This window comes from Mus caroli, unplaced genomic scaffold, assembly GCF_978045245.1.
Source record: "Mus caroli unplaced genomic scaffold, Mus_caroli_1 scaffold_18, whole genome shotgun sequence".
In the NCBI taxonomy this organism is placed as follows: Eukaryota; Metazoa; Chordata; class Mammalia; order Rodentia; family Muridae; genus Mus; species Mus caroli.
Genome location: NW_028227273.1, coordinates 62,804,859 through 62,824,829, shown reverse-complemented (window position 1 = coordinate 62,824,829; position 19,971 = coordinate 62,804,859). Strand labels below are relative to the sequence as shown.

The following is a 19,971-nucleotide window of genomic DNA, read 5'->3' as shown; positions in this document are numbered from 1 at the left end:
AGATTGGACAAAGGCACAGTGGCCTGGATAGATGGTTCATAGCTTGGTTGCCTCACTGGGTCCTCTGGTAGCCTTGTGACTGAAAGCAATAAGGATGAGAAGGAGGCAGATACAGGGTTGCCTTGCTACTGGAGGCATCTATACTCAGCTCTGCTTCTATGTGTTCTGCATCTGTAGATTCAAGTAACCTTGGATCAACATGCATCTACATCAGACATATAGGTATCTCTAACTTAATTCAGTCCCGAGGTGTATGGATTTGATACCTATGTGGCAAAATGCTCCAGCAAAAATAATAATAATAATAATTACATCTATCTGAATGGTAGAACTCTTCATCTAATGTGCATGAAACCCAGTTCAATTCCCACTGTTATAAAAACAAAACACAACTCGAAAAGGGTCTGTTTCAGTTCACAATTCCAGGTTTCAGTTTTTCATAGCAGAAAAGCCAAGGCAGCAGGAACTGAAATCAGCTAGCCCCAGCACATCCACGGTCAGAAGCAGAGAGAAATGAATGCATAATACATGGGTGCTTTTAGTACTTGGCTGGCTTTCTCTATCCCTATTAGTTCAGGACCCAAACTTAGGGAATGGCACCTCCCACAGTGGGCTAGGTTTTCCCATATCAACTAGTGTAATCAAGATAGTCCCCTTCAGACAGCCTGATCTAGACAATTCCTCATAGAAACGCTCTTCCCAAGTGATTCTAGGTTTATGTCAAGCTGATGAACGTAACCATCACACCTGCTAAGGAACCATGGCAGAAAAATATTAAGAGATGTTATTTTCCAACAATTAAACCATTACATTTCCATGGTGTAGAGAACCTTTTTGAGGTGCTGCTTGGCAGGAGTCTGACATTGGACAAGGACAAGGAAATGGGTTTCAGGTAGGAATCTGACATGACATTAGGCCATGACAAAGAAGTAAGTTCAGGCAGAGACCTGACATTGGCCAAGGACAAGGAAGTAAGAATCTGGTTTTAGGGAGAACAAAGAAGTAGGCTTAGATATCTTGATCATCCTTAGAAACTGCTATCACCGGAGTGATCATGGGGCTGTGTGTTTAACTGTCTTGCTTGTTCCTCATTGTACTGCTCGCCCTTAATATCTGCATGTAATTAAAATGGTATAAAAAGTGGATTGGGAAAATTAAATTTGTCTTCAGTCTCAGAATTGACTGGGGTCATGCTACAATGTTGTCTGACTGTCTTTTTTCTTTTTAATCTTCACTCCCACGCTGGAAAACCTGTTGACTGACTGAGTAGGCTTGGTCAGATGGCGCCCCAATGTTGGGCTCCAGTAAGCTGGGTACAGTGATGGACACCAAGGGAACTTGAAGCATGTGCAAAGGAAAGTAAACAAGATTTGAGCCAGCAGTGAATAAACCTTGTAGAAGGACAAGGTAAAGGTAAAATGTGTTTTGTGTATGTGTTTGTGTATGTGTTTGTGTACGTGTTTGTGTATGTGTTTAGAGCTATGTGAAAATCTAGAGAAGTGAAGGTAATTCTCATAGGTGCTTTAGTCTTTGGACCCAGACTAGCGATAGTTTACACCCAAGACATGAGAGAATGGGTTTGAAAAAAGCAGTCCTCTCTGACTGTCTGGGGATGCTTTGGTGAAAGAACATAAGCAGTTTCAGAGCTCTCCTAGGGACAGGAGGAGGTCAGGAGATGTCCTGCCTCCTTTCTGGCTCCTACTGGAGGAATGCTTGGTTCTGGGTCTCTTAGGTACAATATCTGGGTCCCTTCAGGACATCTAATTCTCTTCCCTCTCTGTCTATTGTCTGTCCTTGGCATGTCAATCCACCCATGTTCGTCAAAACCGTTTATATTAAGTCTGTGTTTTCATTTTGTGGTTTGATTGATTGTTCTGTGTTTCGTGTTCAAAAGAAAAAACTGTTAGAAACTAAGAGAGAGAGAGAGAGAGAGAGAGAGAGAGAGAGAGAGAGAGAGAAATAATTAAATAAATAAAACAGTCTCAATTGGCCTTTGGAGCCCTGCACCTGTAGTTAGGAGTCTAGCATGGCTGGAGAAGCCCTGCTAGGAGCTGATTGTGTGCAAAAGCTGCTCTTAAAGGGTCCAGCAGCTTCTCAACTTCTATGGTAAGTGAACTGAAGGCTGTTTTTCCTAGAATAATCTCTGTGACTGTGATTATTGGGTTCAGCAGGTGACAAGGTGCTCCTCTCTTGAAATTACAGTTAGAAGAATTTTGTCTGGTTTAAATAAGTAAATGTATGTATGCAGCCATTTCCTTTTTGATTCTGACTGGTTTTAAAAGTATGAAAATGTTCTGCACGTCTTGGTTATAGATTATTGGCTTATAAGTTATTGGTATGATTAAAAATTTGTAACATTGGTAACAGAAAGTTAGCTAAAAACTGGTAACTCTAGGTTGGACTAATTTAGAACTACAACTTGTGGCATGAGCTAACCCAAGAAAACAGGTCTTTAAAGATACATCTAAATTGGGTAACATTCTATGTAATTCTTATCATAGAAACCAAACTTAAAAGATAGGATTTAAGCGAGCACAAAAGATAGGATTTAGGGCAATGTCTGTCTCTTTGAGGTATTGGAGGCTGCACCATCTTGCGTTCCTGTGCAGGAATGGGCAGCCAAACTTTGTCGCATGGAGGTGATTCTCTTGGTGAATTTTGGAGAGAATGGATTGTTGGAGGTTGAGTTTTGCTTTCCAAAGTTCTGGCGTGCTCTGGGCCGCCGACTCAGAATGACCCAGACTCCCTAACTGTAGTTCAAAAGTAGGGAGATAAGCCGGGCAGTGGTGGCACACGCCTGTAATCCCAGCATTTGGGAGGCAGAGGCAGATGGATTTCTGAGTTCGAGGCCAGCCTGGTCTACAGAGTGAGTTCCAGGACAGCCAGATCTACACAGAGAAACCCTGTCTCGAAAACAAAAAACAAAACAAAAAAAAGGAAGGAAGGAAGGAAGGAAGGAAGGAAGGAAGGAAGGAAGGAAGGAAGGAAGGAAGGCAGGCAGGCAGGCAGGCAGGCAGGCTTGTCTCAAAACAAACAAACAAACAAACAACCCCCCCCCCCCAAAAAAAAATGTAGGGAGATACTTTAAAACTTTGTAACATGAAAGTAATGCTTTGGGTGTTGATTTTTATGGAGAATGGATTGTTTACACTGTTAAAATTAGGTTTTGCTTCCCCAAATTGTGGTTGTGCTCTGGTGTTACAAGAGAAACTTAAACATTATGGCTAAACTGCCAGTGTTTCATTGGCTGCAGTTTGCAGTTTGATCGCAAGTTCAGGATTTTAACACGCCCATATTTGTTTTTTTGTTTTTTTTGTTTTTTTGGTTTTTTGGTTTTTTGGTTTTTTTTTTTTTTTGGTTTTTCAGGACAGGGTTTCTCTGTATAGCCCTGGCTGTCCTGGAACTCACTTTGTAGACCAGGCTGGCCTCGAACTCAGAAATCTGCCTGCCTCTGCCTCCCGAGTGCTGGGATTAAAGGCGTGCGCCACCACACCCGGTTTACGCCCATATTTGTAATTAAGATGATAGCTAGAGTAATAAAAGTTAAAAAACAACTGTGGCCAGTATGGGCCCGCTGCCCCTTTTACACAAGCTTTATTGGATATAGTGGTAGAAGCTAATTTAACCGTCCCCCCTCCCAGATTAGAAAGGATATATTAATTGGCTAAGACCTCACCTTTAGCAAAAGGGACCATTAATGTGAATTCATCTTTCTTCATCTCCAAAGAAAGTTTTATCACCTTATTATGAAACCGTTCCTTGCTGGGGCCTAGCAAACACAGAAGTGGATGCTCACAGTCAGCTATTGGATGGATCACAGGGCCCCCAATGGAGAAGCTAGAGAAAGTACCCAAGGAGCTAAAGGGATCTGCAACCCTATAGGTGGAACAACATTATGAACTAACCAGTACCCCGGAGCTCTTGTCTCTAGCTGCATATGTATCAAAAGATGGCCTAGTCGGCCATCACTGGAAAGAGAGACCCATTGGACTTGCAAACTTTATATGCCCCAGTACAGGGGAACGCCAGGGCCAAAAAGTGGGAGTGGGTGGGTAAGGGGAGTGGCGGGGGGAGTGTATTGGGGACTTTTTGGATAGCATTGGAAATGTAAATGAGGAAAATACCTAATAAAAAAATTAATTCTAAAAAAAAAAAAAAGAAAGAAACTGTTCCTGTATTAATACAGAATTGTAGGATAGAATCATGGAAATATTTTGGGAAAGAATCTGATGAAATATCTATCCCTTATTCCAAACAGTAATTAAATTGGTTATTGCAAAATACTGATAATTGGCCTATTGCATGTGCAAATTTATTAGACAAAATTGGTAATCATTATCTAAAAGACAAGGTGTTAAATTTGCCTCTATGCAATGCTTTTGTATGCCCATAGAAAATGTGCTTACTGTATTTACAGATGGCTCACTTAATAGGAAGGCAGCATATGTGATTGGACCACATGTTCATTCTCTTGAGTTTCCCTCTGCTTCAGCACAAATACTTGAACTCCGTGCTGTAGCTGCCGTTTTTGAAATGCTGAAAAATCAAACTTTTAATCTGTACACTGGTAGCCAATATATAGCTCATGGTTTACAATTACTTGAGATTGTTCCCTTTTTTTTTTTTAGATACTGCCAATTCTCAAATTTTATAGTTATTTATGCAAATACAACTCAATTTTAAAGAACATACAGTTCCTTATTTTGTAGGTCATTTAAAAGCTCATACTGGATTGCCAGGACCCCTTAGTGAAGGCAATGCCACAGCAGATTTGTACACCAGGAAGATTGTAGGCCTTACACGAGAATGATTGGCCAAACAATCTCATTCTTTACATCATCAAAATAGTAATAGCTTGAGACAACAATTTGGTATTTCTAGAGACTGTGCATGTCAAATTGTAAAGACTTGCCCTGAAAGTCCTCAGTTTCTACCTGTGCCACATAACGGTGCTAGTCCTCGAGAACTTATACCTATTCAATTATGGCAAATGGATGTTACTCATATTTCTGATTTTGGAAATTTAAAATATATACATGTGACTATTGACACCTTTTCAGGCTTTGTAGTTGCAACTGTTTTAACAGGAGAAGCAACTAAAAATGTAGTTATTCATTGTCTACGTTGTTTTTCTATACTTGCTGTTCCCAGTCAGATTAAAACAGATAATGGAACTGGCTATTGCAGCCGAGCATTTGAGAGTTTCTGTCAACAATTAAACATTACCCATATTACTGAAATCCCTTATAATCTCTAAACACAAAGCATTGAGAAACAGGTATGGTGGAATTATCTCATAAAATAAAAAAGGGGGAGTTATATCCCCGTACATCACAAATTTATTTAAATCATGTTCTTTTTATTTAAAAAATTTTAAAATTTGAATGCCAAAGAACTCTCTGAGTGTCTATGCCACCCTACAACCAGGCATACTTATGCCTAGGTGAAATGGAAGGAGCCACATACTGGCACATGGCATGGTCCTAATCAGGTATTTAATATGGGGAAGAGGGCATGTTTGTGTTTTTTTCCCCCTCAGGATGGTGAAGGAGCATGCTCGCTGCCAGAGTGATTGGTGAGACATGCTAATGCTGGGACAAAGAATGATGCTGACCTGTGAGCTTGCTGAGTGTCCTGACAATGGTGACAGGAAAGCTGTGTTGGACATTTGTTCCTGACCCACCTGTGCTTGCCTATTTCCCAGATTGGACAAGCTGCCTTGCTTCAAGCTTTCAGACCTTGTGGGACAGAGAACATGGACACTGTGGAAACTGCCTTCAAAAGCTTAATCAAAAAGAGGAGTTATGATGACTCTTCTCTTCCCTTGAATGTGACCAGCTATTCTGACTCAACCATGGGCTGGTCTATGAATCAATCCAATATTGGAAATAACAGACTTCACTTGGAAGGCTGGTTCTGGACATATTTAGAGACATATTTGGAAGTTAGCTGCAGTTCTTTATAATGCTATGTTAGCAATAGATAAAATTGGGACAGGGTCTGGATTTCAAAAAAAATCTTAGTACATGTGTTAGGACTTTTATTAATTGGTCATGTTAAAATTACTTTTGTTCTACAGTATTCAATTTAAGTTGTATTGATTGTACTCTTTCCTATTGTGTTAATGTATTGGAACCTGGCATGTTTGTTACGGTGGTTTATCAACCAGCTTTTGTTGTGTTGCCTGTGAGTATTACAGGACCTTGGTGTTCTAGAAAAGCTTGCAGGTACTGGAAGAATTGTGTCAGGCTTTAAGTAGAAGCAAGAGGATAGTGGGCTTCATTATTGCTGGTATAGCACCTTTAATTAAGTTAATAGCTAGTACCACTGCTTCAATTGCTTTGACACAAGAAGTTAAGACAGCTACTTTTGTTAACCATTTAGCAAAAAAAATGTTACTAATGCTCTGAGTATTCAGGAGGATTTAGATAGGCATTTGGAACAACGGATTGAAGTTCTTTATAATACAATTCAAATGATCGGAGAGCAGGTTCAGAGCCCGAAAGTAAGGAGCCATCTCGAGTGTCATGCCAGATGCCAGTGGATTGTGTTACTCCTAAGGTTTACAACGATAGTCACTATAGCTGGGAAAGGGTTCAAAGACACTTGCAGGGTATTTGGCATAATTCCAAGACCTCTCTGGATGTTTTAGCTTTGCACACAGAGATTATGAATTTAAAGAATGCTGCTCTGCTAAGCTTTGATACTGCTGATATTGCTGGTAGTATTATTCATGGCCTAAAGTCAGTATATCCATCTTGGTCAAGCTTCAAAAATGACATATATAGCTTGATCATGCTAGCCCTTCTTGTCCTGGGAATACTTTTATTCCTGCCCACCATGTTAAAGCTTGCTTTTAACAACATCAACATGTTTAGTACATGGCTTGAAACTAAAAAACAAACTCTCAGACAGAGTTATTAATTTAACAGGCTGGCAAGCCAAGGGCAGGTAAGATTCTGCACATGGCCTTACTAGCCTAAGACAGGCATGCACTGAAAGGCCATGTTTGTTAATAACAAACACTAAAAGGCCCTGTTTGTTCATATAATACAAACAAACTGCACATGTCTTAAATACGGGTAAGGAAGGCATTCTTGTTAGAACAACCTAAGATAGGCTCAGCCTTGTTTATTAAATTAGAAGCGGGGGTGGGGGGTGGGGGGGTGGAGGGTGGGGGTGGGAGGATGTGGAGAGCCTTTTTGGGGTGCCACTTGGCAGGAGTCTGACTTTACCCCTGACAAGGAAATGGGTTTCAGGCAAGAGTCTGACATTGGCCATGACAAAGAAGTAAGTTCAGGCAGGGACCTGATATTGGCTAAGGACAAGGAAGTAAGAATCTGGTTTTAGGGTAGAACAAAGAAGTAGGCTCAGATATCTTGATCATCCTTAGAAACAGCTATCACTGGAGTGATCGTGGGGCTTTGTGTTTATTGTCTTGCTTGTTCCTTGCTTTTATTGTCTTTTTAGTTCCTCATTGTACTGTTCGCCCTTAATACCTGCATGTAATTAAAATGGTATAAAAAGTGGATTGGGAAAATTAAATTTGCCTTTAGTCTCAGAATTGACTGGGGTCACACTACAACGTTGTCTAATTGTCTTTTTTTCTTTTTAATCCTCACTCTTGTGCTGGAGAACCTGTTGACTGACTGAGCCGACTTGTATACCATGACAGCCCACACCTTTGTATGTACAATAAACATTTAACATACAGTATTTGGAAATCTGAAGGAACATGTTGTTAGTATGATGACCTTTGTGGTGCAAAGTGTGTGTTGCATATTAAGGATCAGAGCTGTAATGTGAGTGTTGACAGAAAATCCTTGGGTTCATTACATGATTGATTTCTAATGAATTATTGCCAACGTTTCCATGACCCACACATTCTATAGGGCAGTTCTAGTTGGACTATGGACCCACAGCTTAAGAAACCTTCCTCTAAGTGCTACTGCCATTGAAATGATGCCTGCATCTTATTAGAAATGATTGTAACATGGTAGAAGTAAGTCAGAGACTGTTCAGGGTATACGGGAGGGGATGGGTACGTTATAAGCAAAGCTTGAATCCTTGCAAGAGATATGAGGTTTTGGCATTGGATAAGAGTCTGGAAACCAGGCTCCCGAAGGTATCAAGGATGACAGTATTAATGGAAAGTCTCCTTGCTGAAACAGGAAGTGGCTTTCCTTCCAAAAGTCCTCAAGGCCAACTAGGTCCATCTATGTATGGTCGTGTCTTGGCAGAAATTCCCACTGGGGTTGTGTCTGGCCTGGACAATGCTGAGTTGTGTCTGCTTCACATTGACTGGCCTGGTACTTGTGGTTAGAAGGTCTCCGCAAGTGGGCTGTAGCTCCCTTTGTAGTGCCTCAGGACTCAGCTTCTTGATTTTTCCTTCCATGTGACTCAGCCTGGGAGGAACCATCAGGACTAGGCACCATTGACTGGGTGCAGTTGATAGGATAGAAGAGCGATAGTCTTACTTGGGGTTTCTCTTGCTGCAACAAAACACCATGGCCAAAAAGCTAGTTGGAGAGGAAAGGGTTAATTCAGCTTACACTTCTAAATGGCTGTTCATCACCAAAGGAACTCAAAGGTGGCAGGAACCTGGAGGTAAGAGCTGATGTAGAGGCCATGGAGGGTGCTGCTTACTGGCTTGCTTCCCCTGCTTTCTTATAGAACCCAGGACCACCAGCCCAGGGGTGGAAACACTCATAATGGGCTGGGCCCTCCCCATCAATCACTAATTAAGAAAATGCCTTATAGCCAGATTTTATGGAGGCATTTTCTCAGTTAAGGTCCCCTCTTTTTAGATGACTCTAGTTTGTGTGTCAAATTGACACAAGACTAGCCAGCTTAGAAGGTAACAGTCCCTGAGAGAAACTACCATATGAAGGCAGAGTACTGAGAAATCAAAGTGTGTGTGTGTGTGTGTGTGTGTATGTGTGTGTGTGTACTTATCCTTGGCCCTGTTGCACATGAAACCAGTGTTCAGAACCCACTCACTACAGAATGTTCAGAGCCTACTCACTGCAGAAAACAGTGTACTTGGCCAGTCAAAACTGGCTTTCTGTCACTTACGGCACAAGTCTGTCCAACTCTGCCACTCTCTCATTTCCTGCTCAGGCATGAAGGGGATGCCAGGAGTAAACAATGGAAATAGATACTTGTTTGTGGGTAGGAAGCACCCATCACTTGTGGGGTCCATTGTGGCCAGGGGGAGTACTACCCCATGGTCACATATATGAGTGGGAACTCTTTCAGTGGCCCGAGCCACACCAATGAGAACCCCACACATGGCTGTCTCTGTCTGAGCCCTGTGCATTCTCAGGAGCCCAGAAAGCCCTGCCTCCCATCTGAAGCTCCAGTAGACAGGCTGCATGGAGGCTGCTGGGGGCTGGAAGCTCATTGTCCTACTTTTGAATTACAGGTTCATCAAAGGAATGTGAATCAAAGGGGGCGTGGAAATGGGGGAGGGGATGGGGGTGGGATTGAGCCGAAGGGGCTTGAGAAAGAGAGAAATGCCAGAAGAAAATCCTGGAAGTAGGGAGAGCAGACAGAGGGTAGATATCTGCAAAACCAGGCATGCTGATACCATGGCCTGTGTCCTGGTCACATTATTCAGTGTCTCCCCTTGTCCATTCTTGCTGCTTTACAGCAGTGGTTGGGCACCAGGGCAGACAGTAGCCCAGGCCCCAGAAACCTTTCTCACTCCCTGGGAGGTTTGTACTCTTAGCCTTTTTCTAGAATGCCCTGGCTTTGTCAGCCTTCTTGATACCAGATAGGGCCATCGGTCCCTCCAGTATGGAAGCCCACCCTCTTCCCTCCAAACGCAGCCACACCTACTTTCCTTTCTAGGGAGAAGCTTAGCCGAGGTCAAGGATCTGAGGGTGTGACAACCACTTGCCTGCCCCCTTCTAGGAGAGCAGAAAGCACCCCAGCACATCCAAGTGTTGGAGCAGGTGGCTCTACTGTGCTGGGGGTGACAGAGAATAGTTTCAACAGAAGACTTAGTTTAGGATCTGAGGTTGGGATTAAAGATTTCACCACGGTTACCACATAATGGCCCATTTACAAATCACAGGGGTTTCAGTAGGGTACAAGAATGTGGCTGTGTAAGACACTGGAAACACCCCTGTGGCTTATTTGGGGATGGAGTGGTGCTGATGGAGACCTAGGTGCTATCAGTATGAACACCCATACTGCCTCAATTTAGGGTCACCCCACACTAGCGCTAAGGGAAAAACCCTGGGGCTGTCTTCTACGTTTGTCCCTGGGGCTTCTACCTGGAAGGCATGCATAACAAGGGCAGAACAAAGGAGCCACCTGCCTTTTTCCCTATCCCTTTGATCTCAAGTTATCTCGGGAGGTTTCCTAAACATGGACCCCGTGGTTTGTAGGGCGCCCCCACTGGCTCGTCTAGGGTTGAGCTGGCCCCAGCTTCTGCAGGGATCCTGTAGTGGGCTTCCCAGGCCCAGGCGGTTGGGAGAGGCCTAGCAGACAGCTCCGGGTCCAGAGCATCCTCCAGCCGCTCCGCAACAGGAGCAAAACAAGAGCACGCGCACCTGTCGGCGCCCCGCCCCCTCCGCCCGGCCCAATCATGGGCAGGGGCGGGGCCGGGGCGCAGTCGGAACCCGCGCAGAGCGCCGCGGAGGAGCAGGAGCAAGCGCAGCCTCGTTCCTGCAACCTCGTCCCCGCCGCCCGCAGCCTCGTCTCCACTGCCGCTGCCGCCGCCGCCCCCGGGGCATGGCCTGTCTGATGGCCGCTTTCTCGGTCGGCACCGCCATGGTGAGTCGCACATCCTTCGCACTCGGGGCTGGCTTTTATCTTCTAAGGAAACAGGAAGCTCAAAGCCAGGCTGGCTGGTCCTCACACCAGCCAGCCTGTGAGCGCATCCTCCGGGCGCTGACCTGGGGTGCTCTGGAGAGGTGCCCGGCGCTGCTCGCCTCCGCCCTGGCCACCTGGAGCTTTGAGATGCTCCTGTACTGGCTTAGGGCATCCAGAAGGTGGAGTGGGGCGCGGGTAGCGAGCAACCCCACAAGTGGACAAGTAGATGGCCTTGACTTGTCCGTCTCCTGGGTGAGGGGATGGAGATGTGGAAGCGCACTGGGGAGGGACTGCAGGCTCAGCCCAAGGGAAGGGAGGGTCGGATCTCTCTGAGGAGCTCTGTGGAGCGGGCAGGCGGCGGGGGACTTCTTGCGCCACCCTCTGGAGTGCTGGGCACAGTGGTGGGGGGCAAAAAGAGAAACTGCGCCCCACAAAACGGAGCCTGCTCTCCTGCGCTCCCCAGAGACAGCTACTCTTGGAGGAGGCAGCGGAGTCCCAGGGGAGACAGAGGAGGACGAGCCCAGATCCCTGCCAGGGTGAGGGCAGGGTGTGGGCATTTACACGCCCCCCTCCCCCCAGATACCAGTGTTAGGACAAGACCTGGGTGCTACAGAATTGCTAGACAAGTATTGTTTCCTCAGAGGTGTGCAAGCGTCTCCTCTTGCACGGTCACTCAATGCTCCAGGAGAAAGCCAACATATAACAACAAAAACCAACCCACCATCTGTCTGGTCTCACCCTTGGCCCTACCGGCTCTGTCTAACAAGCGGACATTGCGGTTAATAACCTCTTAGGCTGACTTCAGACTGTGGTGGAGTACAAACAGCAAGCCCTCCGTTTTCCCACCCGAATCGTGCCTTTCTTTGCTTCCTTGCTCTGTTACTAGCCTGCCTGTTCCTTCCCAATACGCTAGAAGCCCACATCTCACAGTCCCTCCCCTTTATTTCATTTTTAGCATCCTGTATTTGAAGTCAGCAAGGCTCCCCAGGATTTGACCGACAGTTACCTCTTGCTTTGCGCTCTAGAGGAAAAAAAAAAAAAAAAAAAAGCACTCGGCTTTGTGCGCATGCTCTGCTCTGACAACCGCATCCTGTGATTCCAAACAGGTTACTGTAGAACTCGAGCCCTGCCCGCCGACTCATTATGTAATGATTTTGTGTAAACCGATAGAATGGAGCAAAGATGCACTGTGGTGATGGTGGTGGTTAGCAGGGGGTGGGGTGAGGCGGGAAGGAAGACCCTTCTAACCTGCTCCCCATCCTTGGACTGTGCTCCATTTCAGACTTGCCAGAGTCAATGAAAACAGGAATCGCTTCTCCTTGAGTATTCGAGTATGCACCTTTATCTAGTTGACTCTACCTGGAGGCTTGGTTAACACTGAAAAATTGGCCCTTGTGCACGTATCTATCAATGTGAAGATTATTACTAGCAACAGAAAATTATGATAATTGACAATCTTTGCAAAGAGAGGAAGTTTGATGGGTTCTCTCTGCACAGAACTGGTTTGAACATGTAGATAAATGAACCAAACTGCTGTAGGATATAGGTTTCCATACGATTTATAATATTATGGTTTGATACAACCTAGACCCCTGCTATGAAGTTACTGATCTCATAATGGCTAGGGTTTATCTTTTATTTTTCGGGAAACCTATTGATATATTTGAAAAGACGTTTCTTCCTGGAAACCTGGCACCTTTGTTTGAAGTTTTAAACGTCTATCTGTCTGTGGTTATACCACCTTGGGTCCACAGATCTTGTCTGCTCTTCGAAGCCAATCAGGGTCAGCCTGGTTGGGACCTGTTTGGGAATAGGAAGTGAAAGCCACTAGGAATATCGGGTGCTATAGACACAAAACAAAGATGAAGTTAACTTTTAAAATGTTCTATCTTGGTTATAACAAGACCTCAGGATTTGCTTTTTAAGAGTCTCCTGCTTTAGGGTCCTGATGATGTTGTCTGTGTGAGCTCTAAGTCTGGAGGAGCACCCTGGAGGGGGGCCAGAGCATCTAGGAGTACTAGGTTCTCTGAGGTGGCAAAGACACACATGGTGGGCATGTCCTTCCATGGGATGGTCAGCCCTTTGTGGCATTGTGAGCGGTCACTCAATTGTAACCTGCCCTTTAAGCTTAGCTCAGAGTGTGACATTGGGACACTTTTCCTGTGGGAAATTGCTCTGATTATGGGTTAGCCTGTTTTCCTTGGATGCACCCAGGATGTCCTAGGATACCGTCTCGGTGAATATCCTAGTTGGTCGTGAGGAAGCACAGAGAAACTGGATGACCCCTGCCCCAGTGTGCAGAGAGAAGTTCTGTGTCAGAATGTATCTATCTCAGTAAAGGGGTCTTCCAAGCCTAGGTGAGGCTTGCTGGTTGTGTGTGAACTTCCCCCACTACTCTGGTGTCTCTAGCTTCCCAGCATTTGTGAGGAACTTACTGGACACTTTGCCAAGAGAGCAATCTCTTGAACAGCCCCCCCCCCCCCAGGGTCCCCTCTGTACAAAGTTCCCAGGAACGGACTTCCTGCCTTTACCGTCTGTTCAGTCCTTAAAAACACATTCCTTAAGGAGAGGGCACAGTGTCCAGACAGGAAGGTAGGGAAATGGACCAGTTGAGGGGGGAAACCAGGAGCCGATAGGTATTTGTTTTATTTTTAATGAGTTCAGGAGGCTGAGGCAGAGCTCGCTGTAACCTACATTGCTAGCTAGCAGCTCGCATCAGAGGCTGTGTTTCCAGAGAGCTGGTCTATTTTGGAGTGACAGGCCACTGTCTCATCACAAAGGTTTTCATGATTTTATTAATTGGGTGAGGCCACTGGACACCGGTGGAGGAAGGGTGGGGCTGCCCTCTTTGCTGAAGGAGGCTGCATAAGTTCCTGTTTCCTGTGCATTTCAGTTCTAAAGAACACCTCTGCTGTGTCCAGTGAACTAAGCAACAGTCAAATGGCTGGGTGGAAGGAGGCCAGCTCAGGACGCCTCAGGGAGCTGGGTGTCCTGAGCCAGAGCGGCCACCTTGCTGCTTTCGGACTGGAGTAGGTAACCTCCCTTCCACCACTGGTACCGTGCAAATGCTAAGAGCAGGGGCTGCAGGCTGGAGTATACTAAGCGTGCTGGGTCTTAGTCAGTGTTTACAGTCTCTTGCCTAGCATGGGCAGGCACGTGGTCTTGCTTTTGAACGCTTCACATCCTAAGTAGCTAACTCTAGCTTCTTCCGCCCTCCCTCCCCAGTTCTAATCACTCAGCTTGGTCTACTGGCTGGCAGAATGGGCTCCAACTCAGTTACCACCTGCTGATTAAGCTCCTCTGTCTCTAGTTCTGCGGGTGACTGATACCACCGCCTTCTGAGCCTGGAGCTCTGGGCGTGGGTTCCCTTTCTGGGTCCCTAGCAATCTTCAAACTCTCTTTATGGAGTTTGCCTCTCTAGTCTCATCTGTGCCAAGTACCCTGTTTCCTGTCCTCTTTTGCCCACATGATAACTGTAGGTCTCGGTTTCTATATTCCAGATTCACTGTTCACAGAGGCCCTCTGCAGGGAGCATGGTACACAAAGCCCTGCCCTCATCTCATCTTGTTAATCTCAGCCTGGGCTATTTCTGCAGACAGACTTTGTCCTGGGCCCCCACCCTCCAATAACCCCCCACCCCCCACCCCCCACAGCCTTTGCCTAATCCTGCAGGGACAGCTGCTCTCTTCCCTGGGCTCAGTTTTGAATTTGAGCTGGCTAGGGTCACAGGCCATGTCTGTGTCTGGCTAGCAGACTGGTGTTTTCTAGTGTTCAGTCTGTTAAGGGAATGAACATGCGCATAGATAGGTCTGGGAGAAAAGATCGGGATGCAGGCCTGATAGCTGTCTGATATCTGCCACAGTTAGGGGGTGGATGGGTGATGGCTATGAGGCCTCTTACTCCTGTGGGTTTCAACAGAGAAGGAGGCAATCCCTTCTTGATTTCCAGAGTTCTGGGAACCGTGATGGAGAAGGGCTGCCCACCTCTGTTAGGGTTGGCACCAAGCCAGGAGTACTTCCAAACTTACAGAGGCAAGGTGAGGTGGGAGTGACCTGGCCTCATCTGATTGCCTCTCCACAGGACAGCCTGCCCCTAAAGCCAGTACCTGGCGCTTCCCTGGCTCCTTCCTCCACAGCCCTTGTGGTTATGAACCTGCTACCACAGCAGTTATAGCCACAAAGGACCGTGGATGGGTCGAGGGAATGCCCCTGTGCGTTCTGGGTGCTTTCTAAATTGCATAGGTGCATTCCTACAGAGGTGTGACAGAGTGACCCACCCCTTCAGGAGGCCCATCATGGAAGGCACCTGATGTGTGGATACAGAAGCCAGCCTCAGGTGCTCTCCACTAGGCTCCGTGGGTCTCAAAGTCTTGAGCACAGACATCATTTGGAGCACCTATGAACCCGCTTTGTTGGCACTGAAAAGAGCATCCATGCTTCATGCCTAGTGTCCTAAGCTGGAGATCAAGAATTGCCTCTGCATCCTTTACTTTCAGTCAGTCAGTAAGAGTGTCTGTGAGGCTCAGGATATGCTCACGAGGGCGGGTGTGAATCTGTGGCTTGTGCGTCTTTTTCTTAAGCCTAAAGCTCCATTTTCCATCTCTAAGAGACTCTATATTCATTGTTAAGTATTCAAACCCCAAAGCTTACCAGTAGGCTCTGAACCCATCAAATACCTCGGTGGCAATAACGTCAGCTCTTCCATGGTTCAGTTGTGTGCTCTCAGTGGGTAGGCGGGTAAGAGACTTGTCTTGCTGGGCTCATAGGGTAGGATCTTGTATAGCCAAGCTGGCCTCAAGTTCACTAAGTAGTGGAGGATGGATTTGAACTTCTAGTCTTCCTTCCTCCACTTCTCAAGCTTCTGGAGCTATAGGTGTACATCAGCAGAGTGGGTTAGCACAGTGTTCAGGAGCAAACCCAGGGTTGGTGCATGCTAGGGATGCATCCTACTGACTTTGAGTCACCTCCACAACCCTTTAGGATGCTTTTTATGGACAGACTGCTATAGTTTTATTCTCTTCTATATTATTTAATAATAATATATAATAAATAATAAGCGATATTAAGAAAGTTACTGAACAAACCATAGAAGAACAGCATGTGTATTCTTTTTAGAAGAGAGGACATCACTGTGCCATACCAGATCAGTGGCCTTGGGGACCAGAACTGGTGAGGGGTGGGCTCTCTTCCATACATTATCAGTAGCCTAGAGGAGCCTGCAGATGGCCCATGCTTTTGGATGTTCTCCCTAGGCTTCAGGAGACAGCTAGAAACACTAGTACAACTTGTGCCCCTTAAGGCTCGGTTGGAGGTTTCCTGAACCTTATTGATCAAGTCAGGGTTGCCAAGCCATTAGAAAAGCAAACCCCTTGCTTTGCATAAATACTCCTGGGTCTTGGCCTACCCGCTGCATGCATGAAAAAGGCTTAAAAGCTATGGGGCTCTGTGGATAATATAGTGAGCTCCATACTAGCTACGTATGCCTTTGTAACACAGAAAAGCACCTCCCTGTGTCTTAATGGCTCAAGTTTAGATCTTATTCCTATTTCCACCCCTAATTGTGGCACTTGGCGCAGGTTCCTTAAGTTGCCAGTGCCTCAGTTTCCCTGTGCCTCAGTTTCCCTGCCTGAATAACAGAGAAAATAAACTACTCTGGTCCTCCGGTGTTGTTAGGAGAGTGGAGTTACAGGGGATCTAGAAAATGCAACAGTAAGATATGTCAGGCCCCACAAGCCACTGTTCTAAGAACACTGTCTCAGACATGTCAGGGGCTGAGCACACAGGAACACATGACAACAGCTCATTCTAAATAAGCCCCATTCGTCTTCCCTGAGGTTTTTATGGCTAGACCAGAAAGATGTGAGTCTCTACAGTGGTCCATCTCTTCTTTAGAGAGGAAAGCAAGACACTTCTTGAAGTTTTATGATTAGATTTTATGATCCTAAAGGAAGACAGTCAATGTGTTTGGTGTCTTGTCTGAAGTGCCTTTTTACTAGAAGCAAAAGTGATGGTTACAGGGGGTGGGGGTGGGCAGGGGGGCGGGGGGAGAGTTCCTCTGGCCAAGGGTATTCTAGAAAGGTCTAGGAAGTACCTCTATGGATAATTGACGATGACCTTGAGCCCAGCGGCAAGTCTCTTGATAGTTCCTTCTTTCCAGAGCACCCGACGTGCCTCACTGCCTCTGCTCTGCCCCTTCTAGAATGCCAGCAGCTACTCTGCCGCAATGACGGAGCCCAAGTCCGTGTGCGTGTCAGTGGATGAGGTCGTGTCCAGCAACGTGGATGAGGTTGAGACAGACCTGCTCAATGGGCACCTGAAGAAGGTGGACAACAACTTCACAGAGGCCCAGCGCTTTTCCTCCCTGCCGCGGAGGGCAGCCGTGAACATCGAATTCAAGGACCTCTCCTACTCTGTACCCGAGGGGCCCTGGTGGAAGAAGAAAGGTAGGAAGTGAAGCCCCCAGCTCGGTGGCTGGGGTGCGGGGAGCCCGTGAAGGAAGCCACAGGTTGTTTGGGGAGAGTCTTGGTCTGCAGTTTGGAAAGTTGTGAGGTTATTCTCTTCCGATGCAGGCTGACCTTGGCTAATTTTATTTCGCCGATCCACAGCTGGCTTCTTTCCTGTGAAATACACAGGTTCGATTAGACAAGTCTCAGAGTTCACAGAGGTTCTAAACTTCGGTGGTGTTGGTACAGGTTGAGTGTGCCCTGTTGAAAAATCTTCTAACTGCATATATAGTTTGGATTTGGGCAATAGGGGCGTACATATTCGTAATGAGCTACCTTGGGGGCAGCACCTGAATGAAGCTGTGATATCCATCTGCTTCTTGGACAACTTAGGAGATACATACCGAATATAATTTTATGCATTGTTTTTCTCATGGATCTATATTCTGATTGTGATTTGACACCTCTAGTCACATGGAAAAATTCTAGTCAGTGCTCAGAAAAATGAGAGGGTTTCTTTTCTTTTCTTTTCTTTCTTTTTGTTTTTTTTTTTTTTTTTGAGATAGGGTTTCTCTGTGTAGCCCTGGCTGTCCTGGAACTCACTCTGTAGACCAGGCTGGCCTCGAACTCAGAAATCTGCCTGCCTCTGCCTCCCAAGTGCTAGGATTAAAGGCATGCGCCACCACTGCCTGACTAAAATGAAAGTTTTGCGTATCTTCGATTCCTAATAATAGGGACTAGATAAAGAGTTTCACAGAGTCACAGGCATCAGGGTTAGCTTGTTCCTAGCATGCGGGTCCTCCCCTAATGAACACTCAGTTGATGGTCCTTTTTCAAGGTAGACTAGTTTTCCGGTCATTCAGGGAAAGAGTGTGTTGCCTTCTAGGTCTCAGTTGTTCAAGAGCATTCCAGAGTCTGGCATAGCCTTTCTGAGAACAAGCTTGTTTTTGAGATCTTGGAAGGACTCTTCAATGTGTAGTGCTGGCGGCCTATAGAAAAAAAAGCAAATGGTCATAAAATGAGCTCTGTCCACTAAAATGGGGAGATGGAGCAGAGGAGGCCCCTGAAGCACCGTAGGATGAAGGACCCTTGACATATGCAGATGTCCCGGTTGCTTGGCCACCCTCCTGAGTTGCCCACCTCCCTTACGCAATGTTTGCTGAGATTTGAGTGCCTTTCTGATTGGTTCTTGTTTTCCAGCCTTGTCTGCTGCTTATAGAAGTAGGGTAGTCAGGGAAGAGACCAGACGGTCCATGGTATCTACTGAATCACTGCATAGCTAATTGGAAACCCAAAGGGAACTTGGGACATCCGAGGTGACTCTGGTGCCACCGAAAGATTGATTTTTTTTTAAACTTAAATATTGATACAACCTTTCTTTTTTCTTTTTAAAAAGCTAGCCTCTTTTTAAATTTGTCATCTCCTCCCCACCCCCAACCCCCATTTTGTTTTTCTGCCTCTCAAAGCTAAGCCGGTGAGCTCCTTGGCAGGGGCAATCTGGTCTTAGTGGCAAACAAAATTTTGGAAACTTGAGAAGCCAGTCCCCAGGACCTTTGAGCTCTGTGGTTGTTAAACGATTATGTCTGGGTTTGCACAACCAAGAACAGGCCCTGTTCCCTCTCAGGGCTGATTGTAGGGCACTGTTATCCGACACTCCCGTTTCCACATGCCAGCCTGTTTTGTTAAGAAACTGAGCCAGGCTCAGCCATGGGTCCAGGCTGTGAAGCCCATTGGAATCGAAAGGTAGGAATATTCAGATTTTACAGGAAAAATGTACCCAGAGGGGCTCGTCTGTTAGTGTAGATGAACCGCAGCAGACCCGTGAAGCACACGGCAATCCCCGCGTGAGTGTTATATGTGGTCTTGGCGGTGTCGTGGTGGGGTTTGAAAATTCAGGCTGTAGATGAAGATGGCTGGCTATGTAGGGGTTCAGATGTTTGAATCTTTGTGTGTTGGTTGCGTATCTTATTTACTGCAACAAAACACCAGACTTAAGGGAGAAAGGGTTTGTTTTGACTCTCAGGTCCAGGGTATGGCCCACCATGACAGAAAAGTCATGTCTCAGGAGAAGTTAGCTGGACAGTGGCTCCCACATTCAGGAAGCAAAGAGCGACAGATGCTGGTGCTCAGTTCCCCTTGCTATTGAGTTCAGGACCCCAGCCCAGGGGATGGTGCTGCCCACATTTAGGGTGAGCCTTCCCAGCTCACTTAATCTAATCTAGGTAATTACCCCTCACCGAAGCAGCCAGATACCTGTCTCCATGGCCATTCTGGATCCATCAAACTGTCACTGAAGATGAACTGTCACACCCTGGCAGCATCTTGAGTTGAAACCCTGGACATAAATCTGGGCCCAGGAGGGGGGACCCTTCAGGGGCTGTATCTGCCTCGTGCTCTCTGAGCGTAAACAGGTCATGTTTGCCACCAGAGTCAGCCATGGATTCCTAACAGGCTGAGACACAACTGGACAGCACCTTCTCAGCACCTTCGAGGATGCTCAGCCAGGTGGCTGTTTGCCCTGTAGTAACCTCTGTAGGTTCAGGCATGGGAGGAGTTGCACATGAGCCCCACGGGACTTGCCCATGAGTCAGAGGGATGACAGATATGCTCAGTCTGGTGTGTCGTGTCGGCTCCTCCACCAGCTGGCCGTGGCTTGCTGTCTGATGCCTTCCCCAGCTTTGCTTTCCTTCCTCTGCAGTGGCATCTCT

General features: G+C 46.3%; 1 protein-coding gene across 1 annotated transcript in view; it reads left to right on the top strand.

Moving 5' to 3' along the window:
* Positions 1-10,619: 10,619 nt before the first annotated feature.
* The window catches only part of Abcg1 (ATP binding cassette subfamily G member 1), a 60,128-nt gene continuing 50,776 nt past the window's right edge, over positions 10,620-19,971 (top strand). Inside the window, exons 1-2 of the mRNA XM_021185953.2 lie at positions 10,620-10,782; positions 17,020-17,263. Coding sequence (XP_021041612.1) covers positions 10,741-10,782; positions 17,020-17,263 — 286 coding nt within the window. The 5' untranslated portion in view covers positions 10,620-10,740. The remainder of the gene's footprint in view (positions 10,783-17,019; positions 17,264-19,971) is intronic.